Source organism: Bos grunniens, chromosome 5, assembly GCF_055505025.1.
Source record: "Bos grunniens cultivar Pamir isolate PY7600 chromosome 5, Bosgru_T2T1.0, whole genome shotgun sequence".
NCBI classification, from domain to species: domain Eukaryota; kingdom Metazoa; phylum Chordata; class Mammalia; order Artiodactyla; family Bovidae; genus Bos; species Bos grunniens.
In genome coordinates, this window is record NC_141169.1 from 111,028,847 (window position 1) to 111,055,711 (window position 26,865).

General features: G+C 56.6%; 1 protein-coding gene and 1 long non-coding RNA gene across 7 annotated transcripts in view; both read left to right on the forward strand.

Moving 5' to 3' along the window:
- Positions 1–2,488: 2,488 nt before the first annotated feature.
- Positions 2,489–26,865, forward strand: part of MICALL1 (MICAL like 1) — a 29,398-nt gene continuing 5,021 nt past the window's right edge. Inside the window, exons 1-13 of one of the 6 annotated variants that reach the window (XM_086402761.1) lie at positions 2,489–3,110; positions 8,396–8,444; positions 8,915–9,056; positions 13,297–13,388; positions 14,436–14,578; positions 16,395–16,840; positions 18,978–19,035; positions 19,723–20,084; positions 21,477–21,892; positions 25,031–25,165; positions 25,717–25,843; positions 25,986–26,076; positions 26,230–26,303. In XM_086402761.1, coding sequence (XP_086258887.1) covers positions 2,932–3,110; positions 8,396–8,444; positions 8,915–9,056; positions 13,297–13,388; positions 14,436–14,578; positions 16,395–16,840; positions 18,978–19,035; positions 19,723–20,084; positions 21,477–21,892; positions 25,031–25,165; positions 25,717–25,843; positions 25,986–26,076; positions 26,230–26,303 — 2,314 coding nt within the window. In that variant the 5' untranslated portion in view covers positions 2,489–2,931. Of the gene's footprint in view, positions 3,111–3,757; positions 4,224–6,649; positions 6,783–8,395; positions 8,445–8,914; positions 9,057–13,296; positions 13,389–14,435; positions 14,579–16,394; positions 16,841–18,977; positions 19,036–19,722; positions 20,085–21,476; positions 21,893–25,030; positions 25,166–25,716; positions 25,844–25,985; positions 26,077–26,229; positions 26,304–26,865 lie in introns of those variants that run through there. The other 5 variants (XM_086402762.1, XM_086402764.1, XM_086402763.1 and 2 more) reach the window with 5 other exon arrangements.
- LOC147373051 (uncharacterized) lies at positions 23,832–24,193 on the forward strand. The gene is made up of 2 exons (XR_015164500.1): positions 23,832–23,963; positions 24,129–24,193. It is a non-coding gene; the product is annotated as an uncharacterized LOC147373051 (long non-coding RNA).

Below are 26,865 nucleotides of genomic sequence, written 5' to 3' on the forward strand. Positions count from 1 at the left end.
AGGAGGGCAAGGCAACCCATTCCAGTATTCTTGCCTGGAGAATCCTGGTGGACAAGAGGAGGCTGGTGGGCTAAAGTCCATGGGGTCACAAAGTCTCGGACATGACTGAGTGACTAAGCACAGCACAAGAGGTTCCCCAGAGGCAATGATATTCTTTTCCCCTCAGATGCTCCAGGTCCCCTCTATGGCCGTTCCTCTCCCCTTCATCTTTCTGAAATTTACCCTGAGATTTGCATGTGAAAATAAATGTAAGCTAGGGGGACTTCCCTGGTGATCCTGGTGGCTAAGATTTCAACTTCCCAACGCAGGGGGGCTGAGTTTGATTCCTTGTCAGGGAATTAGATCCCACATGCCACAACCAAGAGTTCATCTGCCACAATTAAAGAGTCTGCACGCCACTGGGAAGATCCTGAGTGCTGCAACAAAGACCCAGAGCAGCCAAATAAACAAATACATGAAATAAATATATATATATTTTAAATGTAAACTATAGGTCCTGGTCATGCATTCACACAGCCATTCCCATCCGTGCTCAGTCTACATTAGCTCCCTACCCCTTGGGCTTTTTTTCATCCTCCCTTTACACTCCCTCCTTCACAGCCCTCCTGCAAAGCAGGCTGGAAGGAAGAATGGGAAGTAAAAAGCATTGCACCCTTTCCCAGACTAGTCAGGGTTCTCCTTAGACGCCTGTTCTTCCTTAGGGCTTCCTTTTCCCTTGCCCCTTATGCTGGACAAAGAGTATTCACTAGTCTGTCTCACTCATCACACCAGTCAGCGCTTCCTTACCTAGATCCTGCCCGGCACTGTTACTGGGAATTTTTAGAAGAAGTCAAACTACCTGCAGTGACATCTCTCACTGGCTTGCATTTGACTTGCTTTCTTAGGGGGATGGGTGTCACTCAGCTCAAATGTCCCCACCACAAGGAGGACTTCCCTGGCTGCCCTGACTGTTCCCATGGTTCTCAGTCACACTGTCTTGCTTTATTTTCTTCTAAGCCCCTTTCACCATCTGAAATGATCTTCGCTGATTTACTTGTTCCCTGCCTGGCTGGCCCTCTAGAACGTTAGTTCCATGAGGACAGGGATCCTGATCTGTTAACACCCCACCTCCCCTTGAGCTCCCCAGCCAAGAAGCAGGTGCTTGGTCAAAATCTGTAGGATCCATGTTTGAATATAAAAGCATGCACAAGGTTTGGAAGGCTTGGCTTCAAACTGACAACCGTGACTGCATCATAGGAGGGGACTGGGGTTGAGGGAGTCAGTCAAATAGGAACTCTAGCTTTATTTTGTTTTAAAGTTTTTGATAAGGAGAATGTATTTACTTAATGGATAGTTAAAAAAATAAACACACCAGATAAAGGGCCCAAATCCCTCAGTCCTAATCCTGAAATTGTGGCATGATTTGGGCCCATGACCTGACTTGTGTAACTATCTGTGGCTTCTGACCTCACCTGTAAGCACAGTCCCATCTCTCACCCGAATCCTGGATTGACAGTCTGCATAGCATTTTTACATTCATTATCTCACCTGATTACCCACAACCCTGGGATGCAGGCACGGCAAAGATTATTATGTCAATTTTATAGGGTAAGAAATTGGGGTTCAGAGGGGTGAGTTGTCTGGGCTGTGGTCATGCAGGCCCTTACTTCCTATCATGGTGAGCTGACTCAGATAATGAGTTTATAAACCCTACAAAGGCTAATTAGGACCCAGAGTCTGGGCTGGGTGAGCTATTATCATGGCAATGGGATCAAGGTTAGATCTGAAGCTGTCTTCAGGGACTTGAAGGGAGCCATTTAGGCCGGTGAGGACAGGATATAATCCCTCCTGGGTTTTAATGAAGAATACTGGTGGTCTTTGAAGGCCAAGGAGGGTGCTGGTATCAGTCCTGAGCCCAGGTCTCTGATTTAGTGAGAATACCTGGAACCCTCCTTTCTTAGAGTTGCTTTCCCACAGCGACAGGGCTGGAGGTGGCAGGGAAAGGCTGGTGAGGGGCCAAGAGGGCTGGCCAGGCAGCCTGGCTCACGGCGGCCCTTTCCTAGGTAACGTAAGAGTCTGTGTTCTGGGCAAAGATGGTGGCCTTCCAGTCTTGTTACAGATCTAGGGTGTGAGGTTCCCCCAGGTGGGCCACCTGGGGTGCCCCACCCTGAGTCATAATTGTATTCTGGGCTGGAACTCAGTGAACCTTTGAGGAAGAAAGTGAAAGAAAGTGAAGTTGCTCAGTCATGCCAAACTCTTTGCGACCCCATGGATAGTAGCCTGCACCAAGCTCCTCCGTCCATGGGATTTTCTGGACGGAGTACTGGAGTGGGTTGCCATTTCCTTCTCCAGGAAATCTTCCCAAACCAGGGATTGAACCCAGGTCTCTCACATTGTAGACAGACGCTTTACCGTCTGAGCCACCAGGGAAGTCCTGAGGAGGAAGGATTCCCCAAATCAGTGTCTTTCCTCCATAGTTTACTCAAAAAGTCCAGGAGACAAGCTGGGTAACAAAACGTTTACAATCCATTTTACTGCATTGTTATTAGGCACTGGGTATCAAGTTAGAATTTATGAGTGATGACTAATGGTGAGGCACCTCTTACTCCTCTCAGCCACTGTGTAAAGCAGGAATTACCCCATTTTTAAGATATGGAAGCTAAGGTTCATGGAGACACAAAATCACATGGCTGAGTGAGCAGGAAAAGCCAGGATTCAAGCCCGAGTGGATATGACTCCCAAGCCCATTCTCTCCATTCTTCCCAGGGCTGATGGCTGACAGAAATGATTAGGGCCCTGCTCCTTCCTTTGGGGAGTGGTGAGACAGACTCATCCTGGCTTCAAAGTGATGTCACCGCCACGGCAGCCTAGTGGAAGCTGATTCATCTCTCCTGGAGGTCATTAGAGGCTTCTGGGGAGGGTGGACCCAGGTCTTGATGGGGGAGCAGGAGAATGATGCTTCAGAGGTTCCAAGGCCAGACACCCAAGGCCCCACCAGACAAGGGCCTGCTTCCCATAGGTCCTTCCCATGGGACCCCAATCCTCCACCACTCCAATCAGGATGCCCCAGTGGGGAGGGGTGAGATCCCGGAGCCTACACAGGGGGCAAGGAAAACTCTGCAGGACCCATTGTGAGGCTCAGAACATCACTGAGTAGACAACGGGACTGACAGTGGTGATGGGGGGTGATGGGTGATGGGTTCGATGCCAGGGTTGGTGATGGGTGGGGTGGGGGGGATGGAGTCTACGCCTCAGGCTCTGGGGAAGAGGGGGAGGTGGTAGAACTACCTCGAAGTCAAGGGTGCTTTGGAGTGGTGAGAACAAAGCTAGTGGTCATCCGGGGGTGCTTTGGGGTCTGCAGAGGAACTGCCTGATTGACTTGAGGTGGGGGGAATGCCTCCTCTCAAACTTCAGGCCAGGGGAATGTGAAGGATTTGCAGATTCTTAGGCCAAAGAGTGGGAAGCACTCAGGATGGGAGAAAGAGTTCCCAGTGGGCAGCGTGGTGGAGGTGGAAGAAGTCATTGTGGGAAAGGGCTAGTTTGGGTGGGTGATGGGTTCAGGGGCCATCTCAGCTCTTTAAGAGGGGGGACCTACGGTGGGGGGGTGGGTGACCGGGATCTCCAAGGAGAGGGGCGGCGGGGTGCTGGCCTGTGTGTGCGGGAGGGGGGGTCTGGCGGGGGGTCCGCGTCTGGGGGGCGGAGCCGCCGCTGGGTGGGGCGCCAGGCCACCGCCCCCTCCCCGCTCCGGGGCGGCGGCAGACGGGACCGAGATCAGGACGCCCGGGGCCGGCCCACAGCGAGGGGAGCGGGCGGCGGTGAGTAGGCGGCGGCGGCCGGCCGGGCCGGGCCACGCGGGCGGCGGCCGCTTGGGCAGGTCCGGGCGGGCAGCCGGCAGCCGAGCAGGACCCTGCGCGGGGAGCCCGAGCGAGGACTCCCAGGCCGCGGCCCCGCCTCCTCCCCGCCTTAGAGCCCGCCGCCCGCGGGTCGCGCCCCGAGCTCCTAGCGGCGCCGGGGCAGAGCCCAGCTGCAGCCGCAGCCGGAAACCGGCCCGAGCCGAGTCTGCGGGTGAAGTCCCCGGGCCCGAGCCCCGCGCAGCTCATGGCGGGGCCGCGGGGCGCGCTTCTGGCCTGGTGCCGCCGCCAGTGCGAGGGCTACCGCGGCGTGGACATCCGCGACCTTAGCAGCTCCTTCCGGGACGGCCTGGCCTTCTGCGCCATTCTGCACCGGCACCGGCCCGACCTGCTGTGAGTGCCGGGAGGGCGGGCGGCCGGGGCGCAGGGCGGCGCGGGCTCGTTGCTGGGGACCCCCCGCCCCCCTCAGTGACGCGGAGCCGGGGCGGTGGCAGACGCCGCCCCCAGAGGCCGAGACGCCCACCCTTCGGCGGGCCCCCGGCGACTTGCGGGACGCCGAGACCCTCCGATCCAGGGCACCCCTCCCCCACTTGGCCCCTGACCCCGCCCACTGGAACACTGAACCCGCCCCGCGTGCTGGTCCCTCTACCGGAGGCCTGGCCCCGCCCACAGGGCACTGATTTCCGCCAAAGGGACACCGAAGCCCCCCAGGCATTGACTCTTTGAAAAGGCACCCGCGCCCTCCTCCGGGACCCTGGGCCTTTCTTACACTAAACAGGAGCTCTGAGCAGCCCCCTACCCGTTCGGCATTGAGGTTCCCGTTCTCTTTGTGGGGCCCCCTTGCTTTGATTCCCCTGGGCCATCTCTTCTCCAGGGCACTAGCACAGTGCCTGGCACAGAGGAGTCCCTACGTTAGCAGAGGTCAGATGAATGGATGGAAAACCCCTCCCCCCAGGACACAGCCCTGCCTCCCAGGCGTGTGCCTCGTGACCCAGCTGTCCTCCATGGGGCAGGGAGGCTGAATGAGCAACCCCTAAAGGGCTGCTCCAGGGTGTGAAATGGCCCCTTCTTGCCCTCAGCTGCCCAGTTCCCAGGCTCCGTTGGAGAAGTTGACTTGGGGTTTCTGCTCCCTCTACCTGGGGCCCTGGAACCTCTTCCACTCATTCATTCATAAAACACTACATGCTTATCTGGCACTTGCTGTTCCTTGTACTTCTGGTCTCATCTGCAAACTGGGGACAAGAGTCATGGTCCTTGCCTGTCTTGCTTACAGCCCCTCGGATGGGGCTTCCCTGGCAGGGTCTGGAACCTTTTGTGTGTCTGTTCCACCTTCAGACCTGTGCTCCCCAAAGACAGCACCTGGGAGGCTTTGATGAAGGAGAGAAGGAAAGGAAGGATGACCTCAAGGTTCGATAGTGCAGGTGCCCTTAGTGTATTCTGTACCACGTGGTACCGTGTCTGCGGGTGGTGGATCAGGCCCTGGGGTGGGCCCTGGAGGAGAGGGTGTGGGTGTAGAAGTGAGATGGAGATGTAGGTGGGCCACTGTCTACCGTGGGGTATGTGACATGGGGTAAGGGGGCTTAGGAGCCAGGGCTTGAAGATGGAGAAGAAGGGCACCCAGACTGGACCCACAAATTAGAGTGGAGGCCTGCAGGGGTCTTCTGTTTTGGCTGGAGGGCAGGTGGTGAGGCAGGGCCAGTGTGTGAAACGACTCAAGTGTCAAGCTAAGCTACATCATGGACTTGAGCCTGCCAGCCACAGAATGCAGGCTGCTTGGTTTGTGGTCAGCTCCTCCGTGTCCTAGGTGTGGCAAAACTAGTAGATCCCATCGGGCATCAGTTTCCTCACCTGTAAAGTGGGTTTGACAATAAGACCTAACCTCCCAGGATTGTTGTGAGGATGAATGTTCAGTTAACATTAGTGATTGTAAGTAGTGTTATTAGGCAGGAAGGGATGATGCAAGTGTCTTATTCTTTCATTTATTCCCAAAAGTGTCTGCAGAGTTATACTCTGTGCTGGGCACTGAACCTGGTAATGGAAATAGTTTCTAATCAACCAAGAGACAAACCCTACACAGTCTCCTATGGCCTGTGGGGGTGATAGACATATAAGCAGTGCTGAGAAGTCCACGTGGGAAGTGCTGTGTCAGAGGGCCAGGCTGGGGTGGCCTGGTCACCTCATCTTCAAGGAGATCGCAGGAGCCGGGCCAGGGAAGGGCCTCCCAGGCAGAGAGGATATCCTGAGCAGAGATACAGGCAGCGCTGTTGGAGGCCGTAGCACAGGGCGGGGAAAACCAGGACATGTGGCTGGGCCAGAGTGCTTAGGGCCTCCTGCAGGCCAAGGAGGGTGGGTGGGGCCACAGGGAGGGACGTGGCATTAGTGTGGAGCAGAGGGGGGCTTCCCTCTTGAGAAGAGATCCGGAATCAGGTCCAATCATTCATTTGCAAGGCAGGCCAGCATCTGGGCTGCCAGCCCATTGCACAGGATAAAAACTTGAGGCCCAGGTCCTACGTGAGGCACAGAGAGGACCTCAGTGATGGGTAGGGGAAGATCTCCGTGAGAATAGGGCTGGGGTAGGGGTGCGGACAAGCACTATCTTAAGTGGTTCAGGCTGCTGGAGTGGTGGGCCCAGGCCTCTGCTGGGGGTGGGGGGGTGGCTGGCCCATCCGCCCTTTCCCAATTGAGGCATCTTTAAGCTCCCTTGCGGGCAGGACCAGGTGGGTTTCATTTTTGTGCTCCTCATCTCCCCCATTGCCAAATAGAACTTCCCAGGCCTTTGAAAACTCTCAGGAAATAGGCTTCCCAACCCCAGGTGTTGATTAGGGGCCAAGGTGGGGGAGGGAGAAGAAGCAGAGGAAAAATTGTAGCATCCTGGGGACCTTTACAGTTTTCACGCTGTTGCCATCATGTACGCATTCAGTAGACATTCATGGAGCGCCTACTGAGTACCAGGTAGTGTGGAGAGTGTTGGGTGCATGGGGTGAACAAAAATGTGACCCCAGCCTTGAAGGAACACTGCTGGGGAGACTGCAGTCCAGGGCCCTGACAAGTTGCTTTTGTCTCATTTGGTCTCAGAACAGGCTTTTGTTGGGAGCTGGGGTGGTATCACAACCCTAACCCTCACCCCAAGGTTTAGAGAGGTTGTGTGTAGTTTGCTCAGGGTCACACTCTGAGGCAGTGGCGAAGCAGGGGGAGGAGTTAGGGACCCAGTTGAGGGGAGGAGGAAGCAGCCTGGCCAGAGGTGGAAAATGGAGCTGAAGTGCATACACAGCCCCCTCTGCCTCCCAGCCCACCCGACCCTGGGCCTTGGGACAGCTTGCAAGCGACCCCCTCCTATCTCGGCCCAGGGTTCACGGCACCTTGGACTCTGCCTGTAGGTGAGCAGGAGGACGAGGGCTCTCTTGCATCTGCAAGGCCTGCCTCCACCCATCCCGGTCCTCCCCACCAACCTGGGAGGTGGTACGAGGCTTCCCCCAGTTTGCAGATGGGAACACAAAGGCCGCAAGGACTGTTGACTCGCCCCAGGTCACGAGGCCTGGCCTGGAAGAGCAGGGCCTAGGACCCAGACTTGGGAGGCCGCGCTGGCCGGCTGCGGCCTCTGGGCCCACGTCTCTCAAGCAGTCAGGCTGCAGTTTTCAGCCATAGAAGGACAAGACCCAGGAGGCTGCTGAGCAAGCAGGCTGGGCCTCCTCCACCGGTTTCAGCCGCTCCAGCAGCTGGAGCGGGCAGGTGGGGAGTGGGGATACCCACAGCTAGGGTCCCCTGGCAGGCCCTGCCACTTCTCACCTGTCCCAGCTAAGAAACTGGGACACCCTTCGCTGCTCCCCCACGGAGGGTTCCCCCAGGAGCGGCCCAGCTGGGTCAGCCAGCCATTTAGTGCCGGCAGCTCTGGAGAATATACCATTTCCAGGCTGGTTCAGACTTGTTCTATTCCTGGCCCCATTAAAACAACATTCCTCTTTGGGCTGGGTTAGGGATTCAGGAAGCTGGGGTGGCTTCTCCAGGTTTGTGGCATGCAGTGGAAGGACGAGAAATGCAGATTCCCACAGTGGCTACCTCTCCCCACAGTGGCTTCCTCTCTCTGGACCTCAGTGTCCCCATCTGTAAAGTGGGGTGAATACCTGCCAAGTAGAGCTGAAGACAAATTGAAGGCAGGCGCTCAGCCCAGTGCCCAGAGTGAGGTCAGCAATCCATGGCTGTCCCTCTCGTGACCAGCCTTGGACTTGGTCTTAGTGTTTATGTTTGCCACCGAGTCAGGACATGGCTTCTTGGGGGATAAACTTGAAGCTGGGACTTTTTCAGCCCCACCCCTTCCGCGTGGATTTCCAGCCTCTACCTGGAGGCCTCCTGGGACAATGAGCTCTTCCTCTCTCCCACCTGGCCACCCCTACTCTTTTAGCCTGTGCTTGTTGCCTCAGTTTCCTCCTCGACAGCCCACGGACGCCTCCCCGAACCCTGCTGAAGCCCAGGCTAGTTGGGATAAGGTCACCTCCCCTGGTCACTCTACACCCATGGCCCTGCCCCCTGCTCAGTACTCCTCCCCCCCGACCCCTTTTCTCTTGCAGAGATTTTGATTCACTTTCCAAGGACAATGTCTTCGAGAATAACCGTTTGGTGAGTCCCCCAGGCAGATAGAAGCCCACGATGAGGCTGTGTGTTGTGCGGGGCAGGGGCAGGGCGGGGGGTGTTTATTGGAGGGCAGGGGTCTTGCGGAACAGGAGCCGATCAAGGGGCTCCTGGAGCAGCTGTCCTGCCCTGGGGCCCTGGCTGCTCTTCTCCCCAGCCCCTGCTCCCTTCTGTCTGGCTTGTGCCTGGAACACCAGCCCTTCCCCACTCCAGGTCACAGTGTGGGGCCAGAGCTGCGGGGAGCCCAGTCACCCCTGCCCTGGCCCCCTCATCCCTCGGAATGAGGCTGGGCCTATGCAGGGTGGCACCCCCTGACCCTGCCTCCTCTTCCTCTTACTGCTGTGGCTGCTTCTGATTCCCACCCTGCCCAACTTCTCCCTCCCCTACACCTGCCCCCATCCCCACCCCTCTCCCCTACCCCAAACCTTCCCTGACCCTGACATCTGCTCCCACCCCAGGCCTTTGAAGTGGCCGAGAAGGAGCTGGGCATCCCTGCCCTCCTGGATCCCAATGACATGGTCTCCATGAGTGTCCCCGATTGCCTCAGCATCATGACCTACGTGTCCCAGTATTACAACCACTTCGCTGGCTCCGGCCCAGGTGAGAGGGTGCCCCAGGTGAGAGGGTACCCTCCTTAGGGGCGGGGCCCTGGGAGTGTATCATCTGTTTTCTGAGCTGCAGACAGGGTGCAGGCAGGCGGCCCATCATTCATTCACCATCATTCATCCACTCACTGAAATATTTATGAGTAAAATAACACTGGGCTGGGCCCCCAGGGATTACAGCTGTGAAGGAGATCACTGCCCTCAAGGAGCTCACAGTCTGGTGGGGGAGACAGACCACAAACACGTGAGCTAGTCACTGAGCAAAATAATGGCAGAAGAGGGACTTCCCTTGGCGGGCGTGTGGCTAGGACCCCTAGTTTCCACTGCTGGGGGCTTGGGTTCCATCCTGGGTCAGGGAATTAGGATCCTGCAAGCCATGTGGTCTTGGCAAAAAAGTAAAAAGCAAAACAAAACAATAGTGTCAGAGGAGACAAAGCAGGGCAAGTTTATCCGCTGTCTGGGAGTTCACCTCGCTGGCTCCTACCCTCACTTCCTGTTTACAGACACTTCCCTGGGTTTTTTTCTCTCCAGCCAGGCAGTGATCCTGTGGGGCTATTTGGCTTCATCTTTCCCAGCAGTGACCTTCACGGGCTGAGAACTGAGAAGCTGGGGAATTGTGGGAGGTGGGGTAAAGGAATGGGGGTGGGGGATACAAGGGTATTTCTCTGCCCTGAGTCAGGTGGCTACTGAATCTTCTGCATGGAGCGTCCCCATGCAAGAATCTCTCCTAGACCCTAACCTTCCGTGGAGAGGACATGGGCTCAGAGAGGGGAAGTGAGGAGCTCAAGGTCACACAGCTGGAAAACCAAATCTGGGTGTCCTAACTCCTGCGCTGTGTCACGGCTGTCATGGGTCCTGTGGGCCCTGCCATGTCATTCCTTCCTCCTGCCTCTGCTCTCCATGTGGACAGTCTTATCCCATCTCTTAAAAAAAAAAGTCAGGGTGTTTTTGGTTTGTTTGGAGTAACACATGCTTACTGTAGAAAATTTGGAACATAGAAAAAAGCGTAACAATTTGAAAATTAAAATACTCTGTTACTCCCCATCTTTCCCATAATGCTAGGGATTAATATTATAATTGAACAAATAACGTTCTGTGTATTTGACTAGAAATCAAAATGAAAGTATTTCTCAACTGCTGAGTCTTTGATGAGAGGCAGCCTGGTGCCTTTTACTGTCTGGGTGACAGTGGGTCACGTGGTCACCTCTCAGCTTAGGGTTCCCTTTGCAGTGAGGACAGAATAGCGCCCGGGGGACTTCCCTGGTGATTCAGTGGCTACGACTCTACGCTCCCACAGCTAAGAGTTTGCATGTCACCAGCTAAAGATCCCGTGTACCACAGCTAAAATCCAGGTGCTCAGTCGCTTCAGTCGTGTCCAGTTCTTTGCGACCCCATGAACTGTAGCCTACCAGGCTCCTCTGTCCATGGAATCCTCCAGACACGAATATTGGAATGGGTTGCCATTTCCTCCTCCAGGGGATTTTCCCGATCCAGGGATCAAACTTGCATCTCCTGCGTTGCAGGTAGATTCTTTACCCACTGAGCCACGTGGGACCTGGCACAGACAGATAAGTAAATAATAAATTTAAAAAAGAGGAAAGAACAGCGCCCACCTCACAGGGTTGATGAGAGTAAGCGAGGAAGCGTGAACCTGTGCCTGGCCCTTCTTTAGGACCCAAGGTTTCTATTATTATTATTATTTTTATCCACTGGTTAGAGTTTAGCTTGCTCACCTAGAATCACAGTTCAGTCTTTTCTTTTGGAGTGTTCCTGGTGGCCGAACCCCAGTCTCCCTCTACTAAGCTCTTCTTTGGAGGGCCACCTCCTGGACCCTGTGGGTGGGTGGGTGGGTGGCGAGGACCCTTGGTAATACTATGCCTCACCAGGCATCCTGGGGGTGAGGTCACTGAGGTGACCCAGTTCCCCCAGCTGTGCCTGGGTGAGAGCACCCTGTGGGCCTGCGGAGATTTCTTGTCACTAAAGGCACAGCTTATGCTTTCCATGCAAATTGGTCCCTAAATGCAGAACATTTTTATCCCACCTGCTGTTCAACCAGAGGAGGTGCAGGGAGGTGTTCCAGCCCTGGAGGCGAAGCTGGCATTTAGCCTCCACCAGATGGTCATGTTCTGTACTCTCTGGGCCAGGGAAGGGACTTCAAGGGTAAATTTGCCCAGGCTTGACTGTCTCTGCACTGGGTACCTTGGGAAGCTGGCCGTAGCTGAGATACCACCGTGCCATGCTGCCTGTTCATCTCATGCCAGAGCTCTGTGGTTGCTGGTGATCTTGGGCACGTCAGCTGACCCCTGACCTCCAGGAGCCACCGTGGAATCTAGAACCAGTGTGTGAGGGAAGGAAGCCCAGTGGCTGAGGGAATCAGAGGAGGGGTACCCCCCACCTGCCCCACCCTAGGATGACAAGGGTGGTATTATCAGGATGAGGCCCAGTTTCGTAGCCGGGCTCCTGAGGGCCTCTCCCCACTTAGCTTAAGCCACTCATTGCCCCGGGTTGTAGTCACACTGAATTTCCTGTGCTGCTCTGAATGTATCACATTCCTTTACTGCTCAAGTCTTTCATCGTGGTGATCCTCTGGTCCCTGTCCCCTGCCTCCCGTGCCCTGGCACATTCTTTTCTACTCATCCTCTCATCTCCACATTTTGCCTCCTCCAAGCAGCCTGTCCTGAGGTACTCCAGGTGCTCTTGTAGCTCCATACCGCATGGTGAACACATAAGACTCTGGTCACAGTATCTCGATTACTCTTCTTTCCCCTGTAGACCATCTCTGTTGAGTCCACAGCTGCCTGACTCCAGCACCTGGCACTTACTCATTCATTTAACAAATATTTCTTTCACTTCTACTGTGTGCCCGGCACCGTGTGAGGTGCTAGGGAGAGAGCTGAGAATGACACAGACTCAGAGCTTGCAGTCTAAAGGATGGGCGAGGGAGAGAGAGAACAAAGTAGTGAATGTAGTTTCAGATGAGCCGGATAAGGAAACAAAATAAGGTAATGGTATAGAAAGCAATGAGAGGAGGAAGTGGCTATTTTTGGTGAGTAGTCAGGGAGGGCCCCTCTGAGGAGGTGACAGTTGAGCTCAGCTTTGAATAAGGAGGAGAAGGAGGTCGTGTGAAGATCTGGAGAAGAATATTCCAGGCAAGGGGGAAGCAAGGGGCCTGTGTGCTCCAGGGGAGTGAGGGGGAAGGAGGAGGTAGGTAGGAAGGAAGGAGGACGGTAGGGGGTATGGTGGGAGATAGAGTGGGCCCCAAATTTTTGACCATGACTCATGGTGAGCAATGTGTTTCCCATTAGAATCCATGTTGATGTACACATTCTCCCCTTACAATACGAGATGCCTGCGGATATTTTCTTCTCATTCATCTTTACAATATGCTGGTTACAGTCCACTCAGTTGATTTCAGGGTCTGTTAATGGTTTATGACCCCAGTAAGGAAGTTGGATTTTTTTTTTTTTTTTGGTGACAGCTTGCGGGATCTTAGCTCCCCAACCGGGGATGGATCTTGTGCCCTGTGCAGTGGAAGCACAGAGTCCTAAAGCGCACTGGACCACCAGAAAACTCCCTGGATTTTATTTTTAAGAATTATCATATAGCAGCATTGACTTTGTTTTCTTTTTGTATACAGTTCTCTGAATTTGTGGGGGTTATTTTAATCCCTGGGTACAGAGTAGGTGCTCAGTGGAGATTTGCCGAAGTAATGACGGGGCAGTCTTGGAGGAGGCGGGTGGGGTAAGGGCTAGGTTTCTTCTAGCTGGAGGGCATGCAGGCAGGGTTCAGGGCTGCAACTGGCCACCTGGGCAGGGGCAGGGCAGCTCCTCAGGAGCTCCCAGGGAGCCAACCCATCTTCCTGAAGCTTCAGGCTGGCACGGTGTGGTTCCTCCCCTCTCCTTTCCTTCACCCGCTAAGCCTGGTAGGAAGGAAGCCACCTGTCCTTTCACATACTGGGCACCGTTGGTCCTGTGCTGTCCTCATGGCTTACTGTTCACACTGCTCTGGGTGGTGGGATGCACGTCCCACTCTGTGGAGGCTCGGCGAGGTTGGGTACCTTGCCCTCTGCACTTAGCTTGGCAGCAGAGGCGTCCCCTGTGTCTGTGTGAAGTGGGAGCCTGGTCCCACTGCCTCGGGTGGTTCACCCTCAAGTGGTGGCCGGGGAGCCCAAAGCTCAGGCCAGGTTGGGCCTCCAGAGTCTCCAGCTGCCTCAAGGCCCCTCCCTGGTCTCTCAGCAGCCGGTGTCTCATCACCCAGAAAGGGCCTGGTGCTGTCCTCCCCGCCATCCGAAGCATCTACTCCCGCGGACCCAGGAGACAGGGCTCAGGTAGGCAGTTTCTGGGGGCTGGGGAAGTGAGGGTGGGGGCGGGGACAGCTGCCACTGCCGGGTTCAGCGGGTGTTCTCAGGCCCTTTCCCACTGGCTTTGGAAGTAGAGGTTCATAGGTCAGGGCAGAGGGCAGGGGCAGGAGACGGCAGACCCGGGAGGGGCACAGAGCATCCAGGGCACTGACCCTCCATCATGGGACTGGCAAAACTGACACATACCATACAGCAGAGTCTTCCCTTGATTCTCAGGAGACTGAACTGTCAACCTCCTAACCTGATTCCGCTTACTCCTCCCAACAACCCTGGGAGGCGGGTATTGTGTCTGATGTACCGAGAAGGACACTGAAGCCCCAAGAGGTTTGGCCTCTTGTCCAGGATCTCTCAGCTGGGAAGTGTGGGTCACGCTGTCAGTTCTGAGATCTCATGGGGTGATCCCAGACTTTCACATCTGGACAGCACTTCCCAGCATGCAAAGGGCTTTCCCCACCTGCTCCCATCTAGTGCTTGCTGGAGGAGCTCCTAAGGGGCAGGGAGCCTGGCCCAGGGTGGGTGCCCAGTGAGCATGTGCAGGGCTGAGACAGGCGGGGTTATAGAATTCCACTGGGCAGGTGCGGACCCAAGGCCCAGAGATGGAAGCAGCTTGCTCAAGGTCACGGTGCTTAGAAGCTGAGAAACAGATTTAAATCTACTTGGCTCTGGTTGGGGAGACAGAGGCAGTCAAGGTGGGCCTCGGAGGACAGTCATCTGTCAGGGAAGGTTCACCTGCAGGGACGGGAGAAAGGCTCATACAGCCAGAAGAGAGAGCCCCAGAAACTGGAAGCCAAGCTTTTTTTGTTTCCATCCTGACTCAGTGAGCTTGAGCAAGTCTTTCCCTTTCTGGGCTTCCTCAGGGGTGAAACAGTGACAGTCTCCCACCCTCTGCCCCTCCGGGGCTCTAGTGGAGCGGATAGCACTGTGCACACTCGGGGGACGGCCACCATTAGAGCGGGGAAACAGGGTGTGTTCTTGAAAGGGCTGGCGACCCTGACCCCACCCCATTCCCTGCAGGGTGAGGAGTGCTCCTCGGGCAGCCTGTCGAAGCAGGGCTCCCACCGGACCCCCAGCAGCACATGCGCTGCCTGCCAGCAGCACGTGCACCTGGTGCAGCGTTACCTGGCCGACGGCAAGCTGTACCACCGGCACTGCTTCCGGTGAGCGGGCGGGGCGGGGGCGCCCCGAGAGTCAGCACCGCGGGCTGCCAGGCCCCTCGCCACGCTCTTCGTGCTGGAGCATCTTTCTTATCGCCGTTTTACTGATGAACAAACAAACTGGTGAAGGGAGAACATTATTGGCTCAGTCCCAGAAATAGAGACAGAAACGGGGCCAGAGCTCTTCGAGACTAAGTACCTGATGCTGATCAAGGTACAGAATAGGCTTTAAAAGCCTGGAGAAAAGAAAGCACTTTTAAAATTTTCATTTTACTTGTAGTTTTCTCTTCTGTTTTATTTTGCTTTTGTGTTTTCTAAAAAGAAAGCAGTTAAAAAAATCATAGTAACAACTTGCTTTGAATGTGTGGTTCCCGGGGGAAGTGACAGTTTAAAGAAACTTGAGTAAGAGGCAGGGAATATATAAATAGCTTGGAGAATGTATGGAAACCGTGTTACAGCTGAATAGTCAATGAAAACCAGTGAACGGGAGTTATAGCGTGTATTCAATGAAAACCAGTGAACGGGAGGTATAGCATGTATTCAGTGAAAACCAGTGAACGGGAGTTATAGCATGTATTCAGTGAAAACCAGTGAACGGGAGTTATAGCATGTATTCAGTGAAAACCAGTGAACGGGAGTTATAGCATGTATTCGATGAAAACCAGTGAACGGGAGTTATAGCATGTATTCGATGAAAACCAGTGAACGGGAGTTATAGCATGTATTCGATGAAAACCAGTGAACGGGAGTTATAGCATGTATTCGATGAAAACCAGTGAACGGGAGTTATAGCATGTATTCGATGAAAACCAGTGAACGGGAGTTATAGCATGTATTCGATGAAAACCAGTGAACGGGAGTTATAGCATGTATTCGATGAAAACCAGTGAACGGGAGTTATAGCATGTATTCGATGAAAACCAGTGAACGGGAGTTATAGCATGTATTCGATGAAAACCAGTGAACGGGAGTTATAGCATGTATTCAGTGAAAACCAGTGAACGGGAGTTATAGCATGTATTCAGTGAAAACCAGTGAACGGGAGTTATAGCATGTATTCAGTGAAAACCAGTGAACGGGAGTTATAGCATGTATTCAATGAAAACCAGTGAACGGGAGTTATAGCATGTATTCAGCTATGGGTGTGTGTGTGTGTGTGTGCGTGCCCGTACGTTCAGGTGTAGTGGCTGGACCTGAAACCCAGGCACCTGATTGCAGAACTGAGGTGTCATGAGGGCCAAAATCTTGAGAGAAGGAACCACTGCATTGACGCTGTCATGTCTGGCTGTCAGGACAGTGTTTTAAAATCTTTTTATGGTAACCATCAGTAAGGCACGTTTGACACCGTGACCAGTCGTAGGTACATCCGTGAAATCAAATTTGCGTAAATAGATACACAACAGAAATTAGGTTCATAAAACAAGTGTGATGCACTCTGTTACATGGTACTTTATTCTGTTTCATAGAAAAACAAAACAAATGGTTGGTTGCAAACCACTAAAGTGATTTTTTGAGGCACTAATGAGCGGTGGCTTGCATACTGGATGGAACCTCGGGGGGGGAACCTTTGCTTCCTCTTGCAGCAGAAACTGAAGGCATGTTTCACAACTATGGTGTTGCTTTCACGTGGTTTTATTGTTCTGCTCTGATTCTGACAGTTACCTTTTTCCTTTTCCGCGGGCAAGTTATGAGTACTGAGACAGGATCCGGCTGGCAGCCGGGAGGAGGAGAAGGTACAGCTTTGGCTGCTGGAGAAGGGGTAGCCAGCACCCTGGGCTGGTTATGTTGACCCCCCCGCCACCCCTCTTCTCGCTGGCAGGTGTCGGCGGTGTTCCAGCACCCTGCTCCCCGGAGCTTACAGGAATGGGCCAGAGGAGGGCACCTTCGTGTGTGCAGAGCACTGTGCCAGACTGGGCCCCAGTGGGCGGTCAGGGGCCAGGCCTGGAACCCCGCCACAGCCAAAGCAGCAGCAACTTACAGAAGAAGCCAAGGAGGTGGAGGGCGGCAGCCCCAGCCCTAAGGCGACTGCAGGAGCCGAGGCGGATGTGCCCAAGGCCAGCCCCGAGGGCCGACCCCAGGTCCCCACCAAGCCCCGGGTTCCCGGCAGACCACAGGAGCTGGCCAGCCCCCCGGCCAGCCGCCCCACACCCGCCCCCAGGAAGGCCTCCGAGAGCACAGCCCCGACGCCCCCCACCCCCCGGCCCCGGTCCAGTCTGCAGCAGGAGAACTTGGTGGAGCAGGGAGGCGGCAGCGGCCTGGTGAACGGTGAGCGGGGATCCCGTTGGGGCTGGGTGCTCCCTGCAGTGTGGCTGCTGTTTAAATGTCCCTGTGCCGGGGAGTATCCGTGGGGCCACACTGTCTGTGCCTGTGTGTGATGGATATGCCGGGGGCGGCTGTGGCACTGAGGTTACTAATTCATGCAGCAAGTTGTCACCGAAGCCCCTCTGCACGCTCTGTTCTCCGTGCTGGGGGATGGGACGTAGAACCCCGCCTCCGGCCTGGACCGCCCCCTTCTGTGTGCCCCAGGCGTGTGTTCTTTTGTGTCTGTCTTGTGAGCTTAAGTTTTGGGGCGTGTAGCGAGTGCACACCACAGTGCCTGTGTCCCCAGTGTGTCTGGGACTCTGTGTGTCCACACTTAGGTGACCTCCCCCCATGCCCAGCCTGTGTGTTTGTCTACATCTGGGTGTCTGGCAGGGGCTGCTCAGGGGCTGGGGGGCGGGGGAAGCTGTGTCCCCTGGTCAGGTGTACCCTGGGGTGCTCCCCAGCCTGACCTCCTGCCCTGCAGTAGAGATCTCTGCCTCACCACCCCGCCCCATAGAATCTTCCCACGTGACCTCCCTGGGCTTCATGAGCTCATAGGAACAAGGTTCTTTGCAACCCGAGACATGCTGGGCAACTCTTATCTGTAGAGGCCTGGGGGAGGGAGGCTCCCTGGTTTCCTCCCTCTGGGGCTTGTTCTGTTCCACGCTCATGGAGACTGGTTCCTGAGCTGGGCGTTCAGACCTATTTGTGCCTTGGAGGCGCTGCCGGTCTCAAGGGAGAGACAGACAGACAGACACACACACACACACACACACACACACACACACACACACACACACAAGGATTTCGGTAGAATGTAAGAAGTCTTTTTAGATGGAGGAGCATGGAGAAGGAAATGGCAACCCACTCCAGTACTCTCGCCTGGGAAATCCCATGGGCAGAGGAGCGTGGCAGGCTACAGTCCATGGTGTCGCAAAGAGTCGGACACGACTTAGTGACTAAGCAACAGCAATAATGAGGGGTAGTGGGTGGTGGTATGATCTGATGAAAGGAGATTCAGAGCTGAAACTTGAGGGGAGAAAAGGGGGTGCACAGAAAGAAGCAGTGGGGGGCAAGGAGGACCCTGCCGCATCCCCACACTCGGTGGCACTAGGGCCATGGGAGAAGACACAGCCTGACTTGAGCGGTTGCAGGGAAAACTGTGTCTTCAGGGGACAGTCAGGTTGCTAGCACCAGACTGTGAAGGGAGCATTCAGGATACCAGTGATTTATTTCACTGATGAAGGGTCCAGGGACTAGGAAGGAGTAGGAGATAGGAGTAAGGAATGTCTGGGGCCTGGACGACAGTGCCCAGTGTCAGTGCTTCTGCTCCTCGTTGTACTGGAGGCCCTAGTCAGCTGCAAAACACCAGAAAAAAGAATGAGAAAGAAAGAAAACGTTATTTTCAGGTAATAAAATTGTCTAATGAGAAAATATTAAAAGAATCACACAAGTATAAGATGAATGTACTCAATGTCACAGAATTGTGTACTTTATTTAAAAAGTTACATGCGCTGTGGAATCCTGTTCTACTTCATGTTATATTTATTTTACCCTTTGTTTAACTGTGAGGTTTTTGGTAGACTTTTTTTTTTTTGAGGAAATTGAAGTTGATTCTAAATTGTATTACATGAAGGAATAGAGAGTCAAACATTCCTAAGGGGAAAAAAAAAACAGAGGAGCAGAGGCTACTGTGGAATTCACAGAGGACACTGGGGAGTCAGGGGAGGCTTTCAGGAGGAGGTGACCTCACGCTGAGTTGAGACAGTATTTCCTGTCCACTTTGGAGAAGTGTCAGAGGGGCACTTGGGTTCCCCCTCCTTAACTGAAATACACTCTCCAGGTGTCCTGGCCTTGTGGCTCTGACCTTCTCTACCTGTTACCTCTGGTGTTTTATCTAATCTCCCCGAGCGCTGGGCTGGGGAGGTGCAAGGGTGCAGGGGAAGTTGCCATGGCCACCTGGAGTCCACGACCTGCCGGGTGGGATGGAAGGGCACTCCTAGCTGAGGCAGGCACTGGGGTTGGCTCCCTGACTGTTCCACTCTACCACTTGGCTTACAGCCGCCCATGAAGGCCTGTCTCACTCTCCTCTCCCACCTAGGGAAGCCGCAAGAACCCCCCATCCCCAAGCCCAGAGGGACCCCCAAGCTGTCAGAGAGGTACGCTGGCTCCGAGGGCTTTCAGGGCCCTGGTGGGGTAGGGGGGTGGGAATACCCCTTGGGGGTCTGGGTCGGCAATAAGGCCATGTGACCCACCAGCGCCCCCTCCCGCAAAGGGGGGGGTGCTCCTCTCTGGTGGGCAGGAGCCTGTGGCCACACCCCCTTCCTGTGTGGCTCCCCCGGGACCCCTCTCCCCGTGGGCGGCAAGGCCTGGTAGCAGGCTGCCTCGGGGGTCCCTTAATCTCCCCAAGCCTCCACTGCATCTGGAGTGTGGGAGGCCTAGGCCTCCTAGAGTAGGTTTAAGAGTCAGTAGCAGAGTATAGAAAGGCCCAGCAAAGCTCCATTGTATGCCAGACTCAGAGCCTCCACCCCCTGGAACCCCATGTCACAGGCGAGGAACCTCGATTTCCAGTTCTTTTTTGGGAGCTGTGCTTTCCCTGAATGGTCCCTGGACAAGAGGGCAGGGGGTGGAGAGAGACAAAGAGAGGCAGAGGGAGGGGAAGAGAGAGGGCCCCCCACTCTTTCCATTTGGGCTTTGGGCCCAGACAGGCCCCACCAGGCTGGGGTGGGAGAGGGGAAGGGTGCCGTGTCTGACCCACCCGCTGTGGGATGCACTGTCCGGGGAGAGAAGGACGCTGCCCCTCCTTGCCTGCTCATGGGTTCTACCTCTTCTTGGCCTCCGTCCAGGACGCCAGCCCCCAGGAAAGACCCGCCGTGGATCACACTGGTGCAGGCAGAGCCAAAGAAGAAGCCAGCCCCCCTGCCCCCGAGCAGCAGCCCCGGGCCGCCGCCGGGCCAGGAAGGCAGGCAGGTGGAGAACGGGGGTGTGGACAAAGCAGCCCCACGGGGCCCGGAGCCCAAGCCCTACAACCCCTTTGAGGAAGAGGAGGAAGAGCCCCCCGCTGCACCCAGCCCGGCCCCCGGCCCTGCCCCGACCCCCCCGGAGTCCACACCCAAGTCGCTGCACCCCTGGTATGGCATCACCCCCACGAGCAGCCCCAAGACGAAGAAGCGCCCTGCCCCGCGAGCACCCAGCACGTCCCCCCTCAGTGAGTGCCATTCCTAGGAGCTCCCCGGAGAGCTGGGACCCTGGGGTTGGGCACCTGGGTGAGCGCAGGGCCCGGGAAGGGCAGGGGTGCGGTGGGACACCCCGTCCAGGTCAGGCGCCGTGTGTGCCCTCAGTTAATCAGAGCAAACCCGTGGGGTAGGTAGCGTACTCTGTTTTGCAGGTGAGGAAACTGAGGCACAGAGAGGGTGAGTGACTTGCTCAAAGCCGCACAGCACTTAAGCAGTGGAGGCAGAATTTGAACCCAGGCTCTCAACTCTACTCTCAGCCCTTCATAACCCACCTTGTAGGACGGTTGTGAGAATTAAATGTGTTAGCCATTGATGTGCTTATTAACACAGAGTCAGGCTTGGGGAAGGTGCGCGACAGGGTTAGCTCCAGTCCTGCCCGTCCAGTCTCTGCCCTCCAGTTCCAGGCGCCTGAGGCTCTGACCTGGCTGTGGGACTCGGGCGCTAGTGACCTGAGCGGTTCGTCCCCTGTGTGTGTCCTCAGCCTCCCCGGAAGATGGAGGTGGTGGGCCAGGTCCCGGGCGCTGTGCCTCCCTCCGCCTGGCCCTCCCTCTCACCATCCTGCAGTCTTCTCGGGCCCAGTGCCGGTCCCCTTCCATCACGGCGGGGCTCCAGCTGCCTTGGAGACCTCAGTGGGAGTCCCTCAGACAGTGAGGCCGAGAGCACTCTAGAGATGACAGGAGGCCGGTGCTCAAGTGGTCCAGGCCCCCCCCAACCCCTGCTAGGGCCCTGGGACCCTCCAGCTGAGCCTGGTGGGTTGGCTGATTGGAGGTGGTGGGCGGATGGTGGAGGCAGCCAATGGGATGAGCTCTGAGTCAGACACAGCTGGGTTCAATCCCAGCCTTTCTCTCCAAGTCTGTCCTCTCACCTGGAAAGCACAGATGATACTTTGAAGTGTGGCATCCGTCATCCTTGAGGCTGAAAGTGGCGCAGGGCAGTGCCTGGCCGGGAGCCGCCTGCTCCTCCTCCCCTGTTGCTTTCCCTCCACCTCTGCTCAGTGCGAGGCCTTTTTGCCTTTTCAATTCGGCTTTCTTTGGGTCAGATCAGACGTGGGAGGGGAAGCGGAGGCTGCAGCCACGCTAGAGGAAGAAGCAAGAGCCATAAGGAAACCAGGGCTACAGCTGCACCACGAGGCACAGGCCAGAGCCCAGAGTGTGCGGGATGAATTTGGGTGATCTGCCTGCCAGTGACCTTGGTCCTGTCCCACCTTTGCTATCCTTGAGGCTCCGGCCTGCCTGCCTGGATGTGGAGGACTTGGGTTTCCTGGGCCACCTCTCACTTCACATCGAGAGCGAAGTGTCAGGCGAGGCCAGAGGGCCTGTCTCTGGCCCCTCGCTCGGCACCCACTTGCGGTTTGGTTTGTGCAGCTCTCCACGCCTCCCGCCTGTCCCGCTCGGAGCCGCCCTCGGCTACCCCGTCGCCAGCCCTCAGCGTGGAGAGCCTGTCGTCCGAGAGCTCCAGCCAGGCCCCCAGTGAGGAGCTCCTGGAACCGCCCGTCGTGCCCAAGAGCTCCTCAGAGCCTGCTGTCCACGCCCCTGGCACCCCTGGGACCTCTGCCAGCCTCTCTGCCAACTCCTCCCTGTCCTCTTCCGGGGAGCTGGTGCAGCCCAGCATGGACCGGACGCCTCAAGCCAGCCCTGGGCTTGCCCCCAATAGCAGGGGCAGCCCGGGTCCCCCGCCAGCCAAGCCCTGCAGTGGCACTGCCCCCACCCCCCTCGTGCTGGTTGGAGACAAGAGCCCTGCACCTTCCCCTGGAACCTCATCCCCGCAGCTGCAGGTGAAGGTGAGTGTCTGCTGTCCTGTCTGGTGGATGTGGGCCTGGTCTCGGGGCAGGAATGTCCAGGGCTGGCCATCGTCGCTGGCCCTGACGTGTGGGGTGACCTTGGCTCTGCCATCTGGCCATTCATCACTCCATGCATTGAGGCACAGCTCCCTCTCAACATCCTTTCATCCGCTGGCCAGACCTCCTGTTCATCTGTTCAGCTGTCCACTTGCCCGACCTTCCATGTCTTGAGGCATCCAGCTCTAATTTACCTGCCGAGCCCATGCACATGCCCGTTGGAGACACACACACCAGCCTCCACTCACCCACACATCCTCTGTCTGCTTTCCATTCACTGAAGCCCTATTTGTGCCAGAACCTGGCACAGCATCATTGAGACCCTGTCCTTGCCCTCCAGGGGCTCACCCTCTGCTCAGGGGGACAGGCCTAGACGATTGTCCATCCACCTGGGGTAGAGAGCACAGAGGGGAGGGGATGATGCTCTTCTTGGGGTGGTGTTCCTTCTCCAGAGACCTCAGTCTCCCCTCCTATAGAACGGGGCTGATGGTGTTCATTGAGTGGCTCCTGTGTGCATGGGCTGGCCTGGGCGCCCGGGGTGATGGCTGTGGTGGTCCTTGTCCCCAGGTGCTCACAGCCAAGTTGGGGGTGGGGTACCGAGACGACTGTGCCTTGTATGGAGTTTGTAGTGGGATGGACTTGTAGAGGAGGGGTCAGCTCTCAACAGGCAGAGGGCCCAGGAAATGGCTTTACTGGGAGCTTCTGCGGTGGCCATTGCGGGGGTACAGACGACCCCTGCTGCCGCTCCCTTCCCAGGCCCCCTCCCAGGCCGGCCCCACACTCTGTCCCCTCTGGGGGCTGCAGTGGGCACCCACCCCCGGCAGCTCGTTTTCCAGATGACCTTTGTGACTGGTGGAGCACCTGTTTCTCAGGGCCCTGCCAAGAACCAGGGGTCACCGGGGGCAGGACATTCCTCTGGGCACCTAGTTTACCAAGAGGTCTCTCTTTGCGCCATCAGGGTCTTTTCTCTCTTTTTTTTTTTTAATATTTATTAAAGGACCAGAGTCCCTTTGTGCCACCAGGGTCTTTTTTTTTTTTTTTTAATATTTATTTATTTGGCTGTGCCAGGTCTTAGCTGCGACACGTGGGGTCTTTAGTTGCGCCATGCAAACTCTTCGTTGCTTCATGTGGGATCGAGTTCTCTGACCAGAGATCGCGCCTGGGCCCCCTGCAGAGTCGTAGCCACGAACCAATAGGGAAGTCCCGGAGCCACCAGGTTCTTTTTTAAAAAACTAGTAATTATTTTTGGTTGTGTTGGGTCTTTTTTCTGCGCCCGGGCTTTCTCCAGTTGCAGGCGCGGGGGCTACTCTGTTGCGATGTGCCGGCTTCTCAGTGCGGTGGCTTCTCTTGTGGCCGAGCACAGGCTCTAGGCGCATGGGCTTCAGGTGTCGCAGAACGCGGGCCCGAGAGTGTGGGCTTCGGTAGTTGTGGTGCACAGGCTCGGCTGCTCCGAGGCATGTGGAATCTTCCTGGACCAGGGATCGAACCCGAGTCCCCTGCATTGGTAAACGGATTCTTAACCACTGGACCACCGGGGAAGTCCACCAGCAGGTTCTGATCCTGCACTTTCTCCCGCACTCTGCAGTCCTCTGAGGGCCCGGGGCTCACCCGCCCTGGATGGAGGGTGGCTCCAGGCCGGCTGTAGTCCTGATCTGACCAGCCTGACGGGATAAGTCTGCAGAGGAGCCTGAGCTATTGGTTTGTGCACCTTTCAAATGTCATTTACCCTTCTTTGGTCTGGGTGACCACCCCCAGCCCAACTGTAACCACCTGCTGTGTGACTTGGACAAGGTCCTGCCTTTTCTCTGGGCCTCCATATGCTCTTAGGGGTCCCAGGGTTCTTTGGTCAGGGGGTGGAGGAGAGAGCTGATTTTGAATCCCCCCATCCCCCCTACAGGCAGCTGCCCATTTCCTGCCCTGGGGTGTGTGAAGGGGTTGGTTTGAAGTTCTGTGGCCGAGAACCTTTGAGGGACTTGGGGCCTTCGGGCTGTCTGACCTTGCTGAGCTGCTCCAGGTTCGATTGTGGAGGGTGAGGGCAGAGCCCCAGGGGGGCTTCCTTCTGGGGTGCCCCATCCCTTACCCTCACCGTAGGACTCAGAGGGAATCTGAGACAGTGAGGGCAGGAGACAAGGCCCTTGGGTGGGTGCTACCCTATGGGGACCAGACTGTCTCCTCCCAGCCGCACCTGGACTCCTGCGTCAGCTCCCAAAGCAACTTCCAGCCTCAAAGAACTCCCCGTCCCCCACCTGAGCGGCTGGCACAGGTGAGGTGAGCAGCTCTCCCCTCCCCCCTCCTCCCCCAGCTCTTGGAAAGCCAGGTCCGCACTCCTGGGAGCACTCCGTGGCCTCAGGGACACCTGTTTCTGATGAGCTGGGGGAAGTGGTGGGAAGATGCTGGCACTGCCCTCATGGCAGGCAGGGCCTGTTTCTGTGCTGGGCCTGCCCGCTCTGCTGGCCTCAGAAAGGACAGAGATCTCCCTGGGGAGGAGCAGTGTAGGATGGGGACCTTTCCTGGGTAGGGCAGAGGCTGCCTCCCTCTACTGAAAGTGGGATCCCACTTTTGTACTTCCTGGCTGGGCGACCCTGGGCAAGGCGCTGAGCCCCGTAATCCCTGCTGGGAAAGGGGTGTTTGTGAGGCCTGGGTGAGCTACTGTTGCTTCGTCCTGCCCTAAATTGCACGTCCTGACCACTGCCCTCAGTGCCGGAGGGCTGCCTGGCCTGAAACAGACCAAGTCATACTCCAGCTTGGGCCCTTGGGAAGAACATGACCATGGGCCAGTTACTTAACCCCTCCAAACTTGAGTTTCCTCACCTGTAAGATGGGCAGACACGACCCACTTTGTGGAGTGGTTGTGGGAATTAGACAGGCATGGAGAAAAGTACCCAGTGTGGCAGCTGCACGTGAGAGGTGCTGGGAAGTGGAAGTCTTTGTTGAATGACGGGGAGCCTCAGAGTGGATGCTGGGAGATTCTGCCTGATTCCCACCCGCCCTGCTTTCCATGGTCCCACGTGATCAAGCCCCCAGGGTCCTACTGCTCCTTCCTGACTTATTAATGTCTTCTGTCATGTTTCCTGCCTTTAGTCTTCTTGCAAGGAGAATCCTTTTAACCGGAAACCGTCACCTACAGCATCCCCAAGTGTAAAGAAGGCCACCAAGGGCTCAAAGCCAGCGAGACCACCTGCCCCAGGACATGGCTTCCCACTCATCAAACGCAAGGTATCTGCTGGGAGCCCCAGATACCTGTCTGCCTGGGCTCTGGCCCCGTGCCTTGGCAGCCTCAGGCTTCCTGTGGGACCCTGTGACAGGGTGGTCCGTCTGGGCAGCTTCCCTGAGAGGTGGGAGGGGGCGTGCCTGGGAGGCCCAGGTGGGAGATCTGACTTGCAGCCAGGGAGAATTTTGAGCACATCAGCTGCTCTGACCAAAAGCACTGGGTGATCCATTTAAATGGTTACTAATAATAGTGCAAGGATCAAAGCGTTCACGTGACATACTTCTACTTAAACAGCCTAAGAGTGTTCTTGGTTTCTCTCTCCTTTGGGTCACTTTCTCATATTATGATGTCCTTTCTGGAGTGGCAGAGGAGGGGAGGAAATTGCCAAGAGAGGCAGAAAGTTGTGTCACCCTCTGGGCATGCCTGATGGCACTGGGACCCAGGGCATGGGGTGTGGGACAGAGCCTGGGAGGCCAGCACTGGCCAGAGGGAAGCTCCTGGTGGCAGACAGGTGGGAGGGTGGGCTGATCGCAGGTGACTGGGCACTGTTGGGCAGGTCCAGTCCGACCAGTACATCCCCGAGGAGGATATCCATGGAGAGATAGACACCATCGAGCGCCAGCTGGATGCCCTGGAACACCGTGGGGTCCTGCTGGAGGAGAAGCTGCGTGGCGGAGTGAACGGTGTGGGGGCTGTGGGGGGCTTGGCAGGGGGTGGGGGGCACTCAGGTGGGGGAAGCCTCTTCCCCAGGGTGGGAGCCTCCATGGCTCCTTCGAGGATGGGGACGATTGCCAGCCCTGGCCTCAGTGAGCACCTGGCTTGCAGAGGGCCGTGAAGACGACATGCTGGTGGACTGGTTCAAGCTCATCCACGAGAAGCACCTGCTGGTTAGGCGGGAGTCCGAGCTCATCTACGTGTGAGTCCTGCCTCCCCTCCGTCCCCGCCTGGCTCCCCTGACCCTGAATCCACAGAGCTCAGGACTGAGAATCTTCGCTTTCTTGCCGCATCAGCTCAGGGCAGGGCAGGCAGCCAGGGCAGAACTAACAGTCACCTTCTTCCCACCTTCCAGCTTCAAGCAGCAGAACCTGGAGCAGCGGCAGGCCGACGTGGAGTATGAGCTCCGGTGCCTTCTCAACAAGCCAGGTGATGGCGGCCACTCCCCGACCCCGGTCACCTGCCCTGGGGCCTGGTGACACGGAGGCGTGGGCTGGGAAGGATGGACAGAGCCCTGATGGGGAGGCCTGGGCAGACTGTGGGAGAGGGCCAGAGGACATGGCGGAAGGTGCTGTCTGGGTCCTAATAGGGGGTTAATAGACTCAAGCCAAGACGGGAGAGGGGACCCGCATGGGGCTGTGACATCTGTGTGTCGGATGACAGGCATGCAGGGAGCTCTCCAAGGCCAGGAGCAGACTGACCTTTTTTGGCCCCCTCCCCCCCCGGAAGGTGTGGGTGGGTAGGTCCTGGGGTGTAGTGTTGGGGGCGGTCAGCCTCCAGGGCCCTGGGCTGCCTCAGTGGGTGAGGGAGAGCATGTGTCTGTCCTGGGGCAGCTCTGGGCTCATGGCCGTTAGGTCAGAGCGTGGCAGGACTCTGCTGGTGCAGGGAGGGCCAGTGGGAGGGCCCCCTGCACAGCGTGGCTCAGAGCGACTCTGGGAGGGAGGGATGGGGGAGGGGCTGGGCGTGGAGCCACACCGTCCTGTGCGCTTCG